The 13,674-nt window shown below is 33.8% G+C and overlaps 2 protein-coding genes and 1 long non-coding RNA gene across 3 annotated transcripts; 2 read left to right on the top strand and 1 right to left on the bottom strand.

Moving 5' to 3' along the window:
* Positions 1 to 897: 897 nt before the first annotated feature.
* Positions 898 to 1,477, top strand: LOC109582953 (uncharacterized). The gene is made up of 2 exons (XR_002185294.1): positions 898 to 1,220; positions 1,274 to 1,477. It is a non-coding gene; the product is annotated as an uncharacterized LOC109582953 (long non-coding RNA).
* A 662-nt stretch (positions 1,478 to 2,139) lies between these two features.
* On the top strand, positions 2,140 to 3,439 carry LOC109582948 (uncharacterized). The gene is made up of 4 exons (XM_019998045.1): positions 2,140 to 2,405; positions 2,557 to 2,808; positions 2,891 to 3,137; positions 3,194 to 3,439. The coding sequence occupies exons 1-4, from the start codon at positions 2,208 to 2,210 to the stop codon at positions 3,298 to 3,300; spliced, it is 804 nt and encodes a 267-aa protein (XP_019853604.1). The 5' UTR covers positions 2,140 to 2,207; the 3' UTR covers positions 3,301 to 3,439.
* A 1,040-nt stretch (positions 3,440 to 4,479) lies between these two features.
* On the bottom strand, positions 4,480 to 11,475 carry LOC100641640 (extracellular signal-regulated kinase 2-like). Its single transcript, XM_003387494.3, has 10 exons — positions 11,357 to 11,475; positions 11,068 to 11,287; positions 10,274 to 10,440; positions 9,750 to 9,966; positions 9,058 to 9,196; positions 8,512 to 8,646; positions 8,111 to 8,216; positions 7,228 to 7,575; positions 5,657 to 5,842; positions 4,480 to 4,711 (listed from the first exon to the last, which is right to left on the bottom strand). Exons 1-10 carry the CDS (start codon positions 11,420 to 11,422, stop codon positions 4,550 to 4,552), a joined length of 1,746 nt encoding a protein of 581 aa, XP_003387542.1. The 5' UTR covers positions 11,423 to 11,475; the 3' UTR covers positions 4,480 to 4,549.
* Positions 11,476 to 13,674: the final 2,199 nt, after the last annotated feature.

Raw genomic sequence — 13,674 nt, 5'->3', positions numbered from 1 at the left:
TACTGTAACAGGGATTATTATAATTAGCATATTAAGATTATACATGTTAAAACTACTCAAGAATAATTCTGTTTGATGTTAATGATATAAATGAAGTGTCCAAATGCAATGGAGACTGCTACATGGAAGCCATTCAATGAAATACCACAAGTGTACATTTGCTTGGGCCTAATTAACCACTTTGTCATAACTACCAGTATGTCTCCATGAAACAGATCAACACCTCATAAGAGGTGTTTATCCAGTATATGTCAAACGTTATGTCTACTACTTCGTTAAAGAGTGTTTGGTGCATAATAAGGATGTTTTGTATATGTACAATTATGTGCTTATTAAAAGTGTCAAGCTATAGCTAATAAGAGTTCAGATGTATGTGGTTATTAATGCTGTATATATAGTACAGCATTAATTATTATTGTGTTAATTTGCAATAGGAGTTTCACTGGCTGACAAAGTCAAAGCTGTGACAATAGAGCTTTAGAAAGAAAGACAAGATTATAATACGAGTATCGTTGTTATTTTTTGACTTTCATTAATTTTATTGTTTATGTTGGGAGTGTGACTTATGAAACCTTAAGCCTACTATTATTTGCGTCTACTAATTTTAACTTTTTTAACCAAATTAACTATCAATAATAACCAGTATAATGAATAATAATTATTTTGGCGTCTATTTAATTTAGTGGTTTAAAGCTCTCTCGCTAATATAGCTGAATTTAGTAGACGCTAAAAATAGTAGGCTTAAGGTAATTTAGTTTCACAATATACCGTATAGCGCTTTATTTTGGCAGCGTTTTATTTTGGTGATTTTGCTGTAAAATTGTAATTGGCGGTTTTTGATTTGGTGATTTTTGTGTACACTTGCATTACTGAGCATGCGCATTAATGATTGGTGGGTTTAATATTGGCGATTCTTCTTGCACACCGTCAATCGCCAAAATAAAACTCTGCCAAATTAAAGCGTTATATGGCAGTACAGTAGTTTCAAAAGGGTAAAATATACACTAATGGAAGCAATACATTTGGTATTGCACTTTACGTCAATGTGCACCTTACATCAGTTGAAGATACTGGAATAGAGTCGGACATTAATGATGATTATAATTCAGCTGATCCATCTTTCTTTCCATTTGGTACTAATGTCATGAATGCTCCTACTATGATGCTTAATAGCAACATACCAGGGACATATATATTTTCTCTGAATCATGTATCACCAGGTATGACTATTGTACATGTATCAACAGTTCCATATAACTTGTATATCTTTTAGTTCCTTGCATTGAACCTAGCCCACCTGACTGCTTTGCTATATGTAAAGCTAAACTTCTCAAAATGACATGTGAAGTTATGAAGATTAATGGGAAGGTTCTACCAGCTCCTTGTAATAACTGAGCACATTCATTTTTATTCTGCTTTGTTTTGTGATTAAATTGTTTTTAAGTAGTGAATGAGTTAATTTTATACTTAAACAGTAGAGACTGGAAATAGTTTTTATTATACCAGCATTAATATTATTTTTTGTCATGGGTTATTTTTAATAACTATTTTGTAACAAAGTGTCAGACAAGAAATGAAAGAGAAAGGGAGAAAGTCATAGTTACAGCTTTTGATTATAAAATCAACTAAGAGATAGTGGAGATAGTGAAGCAGGTACTATATAAAAAGAAAGATCCTATTTAAACAGATAAGCTGTATTACTATATACTGCTGGTGATAGGTGTACATGAATATACTTTAGGAGTACATGATGAAGTAGTGTTGAAGAATGCAAACATTCACAATACCAGTAATTAGTGACAATTAAGAAATCATACCATTATCTATCATCATGTTACAAGCAGGGCTATAATACAGTATGTACTAACACACATACGTACCTGAACACAGTTGATATTACTAATGTCAGTATATTGTATTATATGGAGGTACATTGATAAAGCTTAGGAATGATAATGAGTGGTAACACTGTGGTGGCTCCAATTAGTGAACATACATACAGTATTGTAACTGGAGCTATGGGGAGTCTACACATCAAAGGCCCTTCAATGGTTTCTGTATATTACATACTTTGTGGCTTCTATGATGATAATTATAAAAGTGGCAGACAGTAAGAGCTGAATTCATCACAATAGAGAAACAACTAAAATGGGATCAGTACTTCTAACAGGAACTATACTAGTAAGATACAATATATATGATAGTGTATGGTACTATCTTTACAGGTTATACTGAGTACATGTTATACAAATGGACTAGAACTAACTGACTTGTACCCATATGGTACAGAACATGGAGACACCATGAGGACTGGATATAATAGTCTCCCTACAGTGCCATTACTGGCTCCAATTGATAATTTACTTGCGTTTGGTCCAGCTGGACTTACAGCAACAAGATATTCAGTTAGTAGCTACAGACACACACACACACATTATTAGTGCTTTAGTTTGTAATGTAGTGCAATTGTACACTAACCATTATCTGGTCATTTTATTAGTAACACAATCTATTGATCATTTCTCAGTTGATAACAATTACTTATATTATCTATAGATTAACTATGATGGGTACCTGCGATTGCATAATGATGGTAGTGATAGCATCTTATTAAATTTGTTCTACCTTGGTGATGGTGATTTTGACAATACTAAGATATACGGTAGGACTACTGCTGATCCAGGATTAATGAACAGAGCCATGGATCAGATTAATGAAGCATTTCCTTATACTTTCTGTAGTACATCTCCTCCTACACAATTAATAGTAGGAACATGGATAGATTATCTAAAGTTTGGCTCAAACCCAGTTAGTATATTAATTACTTAATACATGAAATACTGTTAATAATAGCTAGCAACACTATAATCACTTTATTTATTATTTTTAGGGCAGTAACTTCCAGGCTATAGTTGTAACTAATGGAAGCATTACATTTGGTATTGCACTTTATGTTGATGTGAGCATTGCATCAGCTGAAACTACTGGAATAGAGTCATATATTAATAGTGTCACTACAGTAGTTGATTATTCTTTATTTCCATTTGGTACTACTGTTATGGGTGCTCCTAGCATGATGCTTAACAGCAACATACCAGGGACATATATATTTTCACTGAATGATATACCACCACCAGGTATGACTATAGTACATGTATCAACTGTTCCATATAACTTGTTGTATATCTTTTAGACCCTTGCAGTTCTGTCTGCTATTCTTGTAAGCCCAGACTTTTTCAGTTGGCATGTGAGATCAGGAGGAGCAATGGTGAAAATGTACCAGCTTCTTGTAATAACTAATGACATTCTATTTTATTGTGTTTTTGTTTTAGTTTTTTGTGATTTTATTATTTTCAGTAGTGAATTAGTCAATTTTAATAGTAGAAACTAGAGATATAGTTGTTTTGTCATGGATTATTTTAGTAACAATTTTTTGTAATTAACAAATAAATGTCAGACAATGGATCAAACAGATAAGCTGTATTACTATTATACTACTGGTGGTAGGTGTACATGAATATACTTTAGGAGTACATGATGAAGCAGTGTTGAAGAATGCAACCATTGACAATATCAGTAATTAGTGACAATTAAGAAATCATACCATTATCTATCATCATGTTACAAGCAGTATATGGTAATGCAGTATGTACTAACACATATAACATTTCACTGTTGTAATGTCATCCCAACTGACAAGAATAGAATCTGTTCTATTTTTAGTAACACATTGCCTTGTTGTACAGATTCTTATAAACTGCTGTAGAGGATTATCTTCACAATTATTTGTTTTATCAGTATTTGGCCACGCCAATTAGATTCATTGTTTCTCATTACTCGCACTCATCGCCACCTCTAATTTTTAATATTGTCAATATGCCATAAGGCAAGAAACCAGCTGACATTAAAATACCATGAAATAATACATGCAATATAGAAAAAATACCACACACCAAAAGGGAGTATTAGATTATTTCTGGTATTGATGAGATGAGAGGGTTGATCACTTTTCTTTACTTAGCTAAACCCTCTTCTTTACTCATTCATACATACTGTATCTACACGTATGGCTCATCAAACAATGATGTGATTTTTATTGCTGATTCTATTAAAGTGTTTTTAATAAAAACTATGCTATCCATTGTCTGTTATAAATTATTAGTTTTAAGAGTAATTCATTTCATAATGTAAATTTGACTATAATAAAGACCAAGCTAGCAAAACACTGAATAGACCAATTATTATTGCAGTGAATCTTTGAAGTATTGCCATCAGATAAGTTAAAATTTACATAACAGTACTATTAATGCTACAACTCAAAAGCTATGAGAGCAAATGTCCAAGCAAATAACAGTTACATCACTAGCGCTCATGTTGCTACTATTACCAAAGGTAACAATTAGGTACTACTAGTACGTACATGTACATTAAGTATTGATTTTTATTTTTAATTTTAATAAATTATTTCTTGCAATTATTATTTCAAGAACATGAATTTAGAGAAGTTGCCTGTACATGTATGCCAGTGTATAATCAATCATTAGTATCATCACCAGTTGTTTTGTTTTATTGTCATTAAATCTGATCTACGTATAACTCCATGAGTCTGTGTGTAGGTCCCTGATGCATAGCGTGAGGGGCCTCCTCTTGATACTCTTCTATTCACTTCCTTCCATTGATGACTGGGGGGAGGTGGGCGAGATATTGGGACCTAAAAAATAATTAAGAAAATAATAATAATTATTAAAAATAATAATAATTATTAAAAATAATTATGATGCACATTATCGTTGAAGTACACAATTTAAAAATGAATACACATAATTTTTGGTCAATGCTTTAATGAATTCTCAAAAATCAGGCAAAAGTCCCTGTACTATAGTACCCAATCTCAGGCCAAATTTTGCCAAAATTGAAAAAGAGAGAAATCTCTATTTTTAATAATTTTTTTGATGTGTATATGTTGTGTAGAAAGTTTGAGCTGGTTCCGATCAAATTCAGATTTTTTACGAATTATTAAATGTTGCTCCAAAATCAGGTAAAAGTCCCTGTACTATAGTACAGGGGTGTCGGCCAAATTTCGCCAAAATTGAAAAGAAGAGAAATCTATACTTTTATAATATTTTCTGATGCATGGACATGTTCTTATGTTGTGTAGAAAGTTTGAGCTGATTCCAATCAAACTTAGATTTTCTATGAATTTTTACAGTTGCTCCGAAATCATGTCAAAGTCCCACATGTACTATAGTACACAGTCTTGGGTCAACTTTTGCAAAAATTTAGAAAACGAGAATTCTCTATTTTTATAATTTTTTCTGATACATATACATGTACTTATGTTGTGTAGAAAGTTTGAGCTGATTCCAATTAAATTTGGATTTTTAAAAGATTTTTGATAGTTGCTCCAAAATCATGCCAAAGTCCCTGTACTATAGTACAGAGGTGTTGACCGAATTTCGCCAAAATTGAAAAAAAGAGAATTCTCTACTTTTATAATTTTTTTGATGCATATACATGTACATGTACTTATGTTGTGTAAAAAGTTTGAGCTGATTCCAATCAAATTTTGATTTTTTACAAATTTTTTAAGTTCCTAAAAATCATGCCAAAATCCTGCACTATTGTCTATAATAATAATATTGTGACTGGTGCTTACAATTCTAGCACTGGTGACGGTGAGGTCTATTGGTTTCCCGTGGGTAGAGTGAGGGGGAGGGGGAGGAGGAGGAGGAACTGGTTTCTTTGTTGTTATGTGACTAGCTGAGGCACACCCTATCCTAGCTCGTGATAATGGCTGTACTGTAGTCCTGGAGTGAGCTTGAAGAGGAGTACTGGGACGAGGCTAAAGAATGAAAAGGAGGAACATAGTTATGCATGTATGTACATGCACATATAGTACATGTACTATATGTACATGTACATACATGTACATACATGTACATGTTTTTTTGTAATCAAACAAACTAACACAGCATAATACACTGTACATGTCAGATAAAAACACAAAAAATATGTACATATAGTAATAAGTACATGCACAGCAAATAATAATGCAAAACACGCATATACAATAAGGGAGGAAGATAGAAAGATAGAGTTAATGAGACATATTCCCTTCAGCAAGAGCAAGGTCCATGTACATGTACATGTATGTGTGTACATGTACATGGTTATAGGTACATGTGTATTTTACCTTTAAATTTTATCATGTACATTGTAGTATGTTTTTTACAAAAGAATGTTCATTAGAGTAACAAACTAACACAGCAGAATGTACATGTTAGATAAAACATTAGAAATGTAGTATTAAGTACATGTACATGTACATGTACAGCAAATAAATATATACATGTATATAATAAATATATTATGTATGTACATTGTAAGTCATGGAGCTGTAGTGTTTCCATGCATGTAAATTTTTTTGTGCTTTATCAGTGATAGTTATATCTTATCGGTTCTTGACCAAATCACACTAAACAAGCTAATTAAAATTAATATATTTCATAAGCCAATGAGGCACAAGGAATGATAACATTTCCTCATAATCATAATAACAAGTGATTGATTAAGAAATGAATGGTATTACATAAAAAAGCCCTGACACATACATGCAGATGATACTAACACATACACATGTATGTACATGTATACGTGTACAATATTGTGCTTTTATAATGCATAAGGTATTCCACCTTGTTAATAATGCTTTATGGTATGCTGCACTGATTAATGTTATTAGCTGCTAGTGTTTAAAGAGCATCACTAATCATCGCAACACGTTAAATACCGTAGTGTCATTATTACCATGTACCTCATAAGTAATTTTCCTTTATTTCTAACTCTCTCCATCTTTCTATATTATCATTATTATTATTATTGTCGTTGTTGTTGTTGTTATTGTTGTTATTATCATTTTAAAAAATAACAATAATAATTGTACCACATACACGTACTTGTATGTAATTCATATTGTACAATGTAGCTAGTACAGTATATTCATACAAAGCACATAGAATGCTTGTCATTAATAGCCAAAAACACAATTAAAGTATTCTATAGTCCATACATGTACATGTACATGCATTATTAGAAAATTGCTACATTACTGTACATTTACATGTGTACATAACATTTATAAAATAGGGTACATGAACATTGTACATTGTATATTAAATGTACATGTATAGCCAGCCATTCATTTACATTACAGTTCCTTCTCCTTACCATTATCCCTCCTCTTGCCTGTACTGCTGCTGATTTACTTCGATTCATGAAAGGTATAAAAGCCCTTGACTTCACTTCAGCTCCTCCTCCTCCTTCAGAATCATCACTTGTCTTCTTAGCAGGCAGAGAAGGAGAAGAATGAGACACATACCCTCCTCCTCCTCCTACTCCTCCTACTTCTTTTAACTTCTTTTCTTTCTTTCCTCTCTCTGATTGTGCTAGACTGTGGTCCGATATACAGCTCTCCAGTTCACAGTCCTCAACCAATACATCAGGGTTTGAAGGAGGGGCTGGTGAGGCTGGTTTAGGTGATTGTGGGTGAAGCTCAGTGTGTCTCAATACTATATCCTACAAGGAACAAGTTAATGATTGTACATTGTACACATGTAAGTGTCCGGCATTATTAGTTGTACAATGTATGTACATGTATGTATGCTTATATTATGTACACGTTTGTACATGTAGATGTGTATAATGTATGTACGGTATGTGTCCTTTATAGTTATTTTGAATGTACTTACATGTACATGTATTGGAGGGTAAAATTTTGAATTATTTATAGCATTTTGTTGGGTATTATCTTTACCAATAGGTCAACAATAGGTTTGTTAGTGTGTGCCATACTGATCATGCCATGAGTGTAGATACAATGAGATGTATCCATTGTATTCACACAGTCTTATGTGTACCAGTATAAATGTAGACTTCACACTGTACATGCATGTGTGTTGTTTATGTACATGTACATTGTACACTAACAGATATTGCTACATGTACCTCTATATTATACCAGTTAGGTGAGTGTGTGTGTGTGTATGTGCGTGTGTATTATTATTATGCAATATGTACATGTATGTACATGTACATGTATAGCTACATGTACCTTGTATAGTTGTTCTCTATATTCGTGAGCTGTTAGTTGTACATTATCATCAATCACTGGCACTATTTGACACCCAATCACTGGCTCCTTGTCAGAATCATGAAACCTATTGATTTAAATTAATGAAACACACCACAATCATCTTTATAACTTTTGCTTATAAGCACACACAAAAACACTGTCAATTTTCATTGTTAAATTTTATGGTTGTACATTATCACACATAGATTGAAATACACACACATTTGACTCTTCTCTTTTTCATTCTTTTTCTCTTCCTCTCTCCCCCCTTCTCTCTCTCCCTCTCTTTTCCATCTTCCTCTGAATCACCAAACCCTCTCTCTTCTCATTATCAATATATCAATAAGTACATGTACATGAACATGTATCTGCTAGTGTACTTTGATAGGTAAGGATGCTCTAGACAATTTTCAGCAGTCAGTCTCTTGTTCGGATTGAAATTTAGCAACTTGTTGAGTAAATCAAGTGAAATATCATCAGCTTGAGGTAATATATCAGTCAAATACTTGTGTCTCCTATAATTAAAAAATAACACATACATGTAATTAACTTGAGTGAAAATAATTATCGTAAAATGTACATGTACATGTACATGTAGATACACAATGAATTTATATAGCACATATCACCGAGTTACATTATTATGTACATGTACATGTATAGTAAAAACATACAGTATGCATGCAATATGAAAGGAAAGCATGTAAATAAATACTAACAAACACGTAGGAACAATTTAAATATCTATAAGTATAATGCATGTACATGTGAATGCCTGTGTATGGTAAAAACTACAGAAGTAAAGTTAGTAAACTCTCCCATTTGAGAGAGCTTGTTCATGAGAGCAGAAGTATGCATGGAATACATGTACATGATATATGTACATGTACATGTACATCGTACATGTACATGTACACTGTATGTACTTGTGTATTATTTGGTCCAGTATTGCTTTGGCGTAAGGTGATTTAATGCTCTCCACGTCTTGTCTTGAGGGAGGAGGGAGGGTAGACATTATCCTGTCCAACTGGTTGATGGTGGATGAGCCAGGGTAGAGTGGCTTACCTGTAAAGGATGATGATTAAATATCTACATGTTGTAATGGGTTTTTGTGCAATGAAAAGTGATAGGATATACATGTACATGTATGTTGTGTACATACATGTACATATACATGCATGTAAATGTACATGTACATGTTGTCTTGTGATAGATTTAGGAAACAAAGATGAAATGTGGTCATAATTATTATGAGTTGAGAGTTGTGTGTGGCCTCAGTGTGTGTATAACTAGTGTGATTATTCATTAAATTTCCTGTATGTTAAATGATAAATTCCATTCCATAAACTAATGAACTGTTACAATAATACTTATGTACATGTAGTTTATAATATCTCTTCCTACTCTTTCTGTTTTCTCCCTCTCTCTCTCCCCCCTTCTCTTTCTACTCCCTCTCTCTCTCCCTCCCTCTCTCTCCCTCCTCTCTTTCTCCCCCTCTCTCCCTCTCTCTCCCTCCCTCTCTCTCCCTCCTCTCTCCCTCTCTCTCTCCCTCCCTCTTCTCCCTCCTTTTTTCTCTCTCCCTCTCTCTCTCTCTCCCTCTTTCTCCCCCCATCATTACTTGCTATCATTTCTGCTAATATACAGCCAAGAGACCACATATCCACACCTCTAGTATAACGTCTTGATCCTAGCAATATCTCTGGACTACGATACCAACGAGTAGCAACATAATCAGTCATGGCTGGATTGAAATCACTAACACCATCACCTCCAGCCCCTTTACTCCCTTCATTGCTTATGCTAGCCAGTGATCGAGCTAATCCAAAATCAGCCAACTATTATGTGCATAGGAGAAATATAGGACATCAAATAGTGTAAGGGTGAACATCAAGCAAATGTATGTTATAGTGTTGATTAATAATAATGTACATGTATTAACATTACAATCATAGTGCTATTTCTCATACTTATTCACATAAAATTTGCGATAGGAAAATACATGTACATGTAATACCAAGAGTAGATGATTAGGAAAAAAGGACATTTAACATTCATTATAGTGCTACAAATTTGTCCCATTTACATTTACAATTGTACACATTAAAATTTAATTGTATTATGTAGTAATAGTATGTACTATACCTTAATAAAACATTCAGAATTAATGAGGATATTACTGGGTTTCAGGTCACGATGAATGACGTTACCGGAATGAATGTATTTCAATACCCGACACAACTGACTCATGATGTACTGCATGTGAACTGACTGGAGTATCTTACTCTTTATCACCGCATGAAGATCAGTATCTATAAGAGATTATTATAACATTTAATAATTGTGACTGGTAGAGATATACATGTACATGTATGTCTACATGGTTGACAAGTACTACAATACAGTACATGGGACTTGGAACAATTTTAAAAATTCATAGAAAATCTAATTTTGATCAGAATCAGCTCAAAATTGAAATACAACATAAGAACGTGTATATGTATCAGGAAAAATTATAAAAATGGCAAATTCTTTACTTTTCATTTTTGGCAAAATTTGGTCAAAGACCCTGTACTATAGTACAGGGACTTTGGCCCAATTTTAGAGTAACTTTAAAAATTCGTAAAAAATTCAATTTTAATTGGAATGAGCTCAAATTTGAAATGCAACATAAGAACATGTATAAGTATCAGGAAAAATTATAAAAATGAAGAATTCTCAATTTGTGATTTTTGTGAAAATACCCTGTACTATAGTACAGGGTCTTTGGCCTAGTTTTTGACCAACTTGAAAACAAGAAGCTTCATGAGTACTATGCCAAAATCCTGTAGGAAACCCTGGAAATAATCATTAATATGGTAGTACCTAAACTGCAACTTGCCCACAAATAACGTTTTATATACATGCAGTTCTACTTTGCTAGCTACTCTTGGCCTTACCCATAAATTCAAATACTAAGTAAATGTCCTTGTCGGTTGACGACCTTATTACATTGATAAGCTGGATCACATTTGGATGGTTAGAGAAAGCTTGGAGGAACAATATCTCCCGAAATGTCCTCTGTGCATCAGTTGAGTTTGCAAAAGCATCAAATATCTTCTTTAGTGCTACAATTTCTCCAGTTCTCCTATCAACACTTTTCCACACTATGCCATAAGCCTAAAATATAGGCAGGGAAAAGGAATAACGGGTATTAAAAGACCAGAGGCATTGGAAAGTGATACTTACTCCTTTTCCTATTCTTCTTTTTATGTCATACTTGACCAGAATGTGTCTGTCAATCTCTGCAGTCATGACTCAAAAGCAATTTCAATGCATCCGTTGCTATGGATACTTGTAAACCACACCCATCACTTAATCAAATTAAATTAATTATTCATTGTTGATGTTTGTATAAAAACATGCAGCGAAGACCAGAGCTACAGTATTTCGCTACAGTTTTATTTTACTGATAATCATGACTGTCACTCTGCTTCTTCTCCTTTTTGTCTCTGGCGGTGCTCTATCATCTGGTGGAGTATTAGCTTTAAAAAGCAGCAACACTAGTGCTTACTATGTTAACAGCAAGCAGCATAGTTGCAGTGGAGAACTTTGCCACACACTCTCCCATTACACAAACAAGACTGACTGGCCTCCAAACACTACGCTAATATTTCTACCAGGAGAGCACGAGCTGCATGCTCATCTTATCATTGAGAAACTGGACACTATCGCGCTGAAAGGACAAGGGACTGATCCACCAGTAATCAAATGTACTAAGGACTCTTTGATGATCAAGATAAAGGATTGCAGTGCAGTCAATATTGAAGGTATTGCTATTAAGTGCAGCCTCTTATCTTTAATTGATAATATTGCAACAATCGTTACTAACGTTAGTGCCAGTCAGTCTTACTTTTATAATGCAAAACCTTCCAGTGTATTTTCAACCGTTACGATATCACATTCAAAGTTTACATGTGATGAGAAACCCATACACAATTGTATAGGTATTAATCATAACACTGGTAGGATAATACTCCAAGACGTGATTACATCAAACAAACTTTGGTCTTGGAATGGGATAGATATGCTTAGCAATGGGGAAATTGATGTAAGTTTTTGTAACGTCTCAGCTATTGGCAATCATAACAACGGCATTGGAATTGTATTAAATCAACCCGGGAAAATAAATTTCACTAGAGTCAATGTATCAAATAACATGAGGCATGGGGTGTATATATGGTGCAGGGAAAGCACTCAAATGCATCTTGCAAATATCAACGCTAGTCAGAGCTATGAAGGACTTATATTGGTTTATTTTTACTATAACAGAGTGTATATTTCTAACTCGGTTTTTAACCAAAATCAAAACAAAGGAATCGGCATTTATCAAGGCACCCATAATATAGTGCATCTGGTCAATGTGACGACTGATATGACCGGAACTGGAATACGAGTTTATCCTCAAAGAAAGGTTGATGTTAATCTAATACATCTCATTGGAGTCCTCATAGCTAATAGCTCTAAACCAGCACTCCACATTGACTGCAATGGTAGGTGTAGATTAAAACTAACAAATGTCACAATTACTAATAATTCAAATACTGGTGTAATCGTTGTTGGAAAATGGGACGTTTATTTTACAAATCGTCCCTCATTTATATCCAATAACAGATCTCCAACAAATGGTGGTGGAATGTGGATAGACAGGTTGTGCAGTGTCACCAGTAGCACTGAAGTATATTTCATTAACAATACTGCACAAGGAATGGGTGGTGCTATCTACGTAAATGAAATTCGTTACTCCACATTTGTATACAGTCAACTAACGTTCAATAAATTTACACCAATATTTCAAAATAATTCAGCTTTAGTGTCTGGGGACAACATTTACAATGGAGTTTATCACAATCAGGTTGCAGTTTCGGATAAATTCAAAGAAATAATCAACTGTCAAAATTTAAAATATTTTAGTAAATATGTAACATCAGCACCATTAGGTGTTTGTGTGTGTGGGGATGATTCAATTGTTAATTGTGATGATAGATCATTAGATGGTGTAATATATCCTGGTCAATCTGTCACTCTTTCTCTAGTAACAGTAGGAGCATGTGGAGGGATAAGTCCTTCAGTATTAGTTACCAGTGACACTCGAAATCTGGAGGTAGTACATGCAAACGTTAATCAAGAGACAGTACGAAAATGTAAAAATTTCACATATACAATCAACAAAATAGAAAACGAAGGAACATTTCAAATCGGGATCAAAAAATCTGCAGCAAATATAGGATTGATAAACTCTCAAGTGGCAGTGAGTATCAGATTCATGGAGTGTCCTCTTGGCCTTCATGTTGTGTCAGGATCATGTCAATGTGATGATATCATTGGTGCTATTAATGGGACACACTGTGATATCAATAGGAGTCCTCATCATATTAGCAGATCCGGTAACAACTGGTTGTACTACAGTCAAGAGTATCAATGTGTAGTAGCACACACTAACTGTCCATTTGATTATTGTGATACATCTACTGTGCACCTCAGTCTCAATGAGTCTGATCTACAGT

The sequence above is a fragment of the Amphimedon queenslandica genome, unplaced genomic scaffold (assembly GCF_000090795.2).
Source record: "Amphimedon queenslandica unplaced genomic scaffold, v1.1 AMPQUscaffold_13343, whole genome shotgun sequence".
Lineage (NCBI taxonomy): Eukaryota > Metazoa > Porifera > Demospongiae > Haplosclerida > Niphatidae > Amphimedon > Amphimedon queenslandica.
This window is presented reverse-complemented; position numbering and strand designations above follow the sequence as displayed.

Coding starts and splice junctions, on each gene's coding strand:
- LOC100641640 (XM_003387494.3), bottom strand. CDS start 11,422: ATGACTGCAGAGATTGACAGACACATTCTGGTCAAGTATGACATAAAA. Junction 9,967..10,273: donor ATTCTGAATGTTTTATTAAG/GTATAGTACATA, acceptor TGCACATAATAG/TTGGCTGATTTTGGATTAGC. Junction 9,197..9,749: donor ATTAGCAGAAATGATAGCAA/GTAATGATGGGG, acceptor CATCCTTTACAG/GTAAGCCACTCTACCCTGGC.
- LOC109582948 (XM_019998045.1), top strand. CDS start 2,208: ATGGTACTATCTTTACAGGTTATACTGAGTACATGTTATACAAATGGA. Junction 2,809..2,890: donor TAAAGTTTGGCTCAAACCCA/GTTAGTATATTA, acceptor TATTATTTTTAG/GGCAGTAACTTCCAGGCTAT. Junction 3,138..3,193: donor GAATGATATACCACCACCAG/GTATGACTATAG, acceptor TATATCTTTTAG/ACCCTTGCAGTTCTGTCTGC.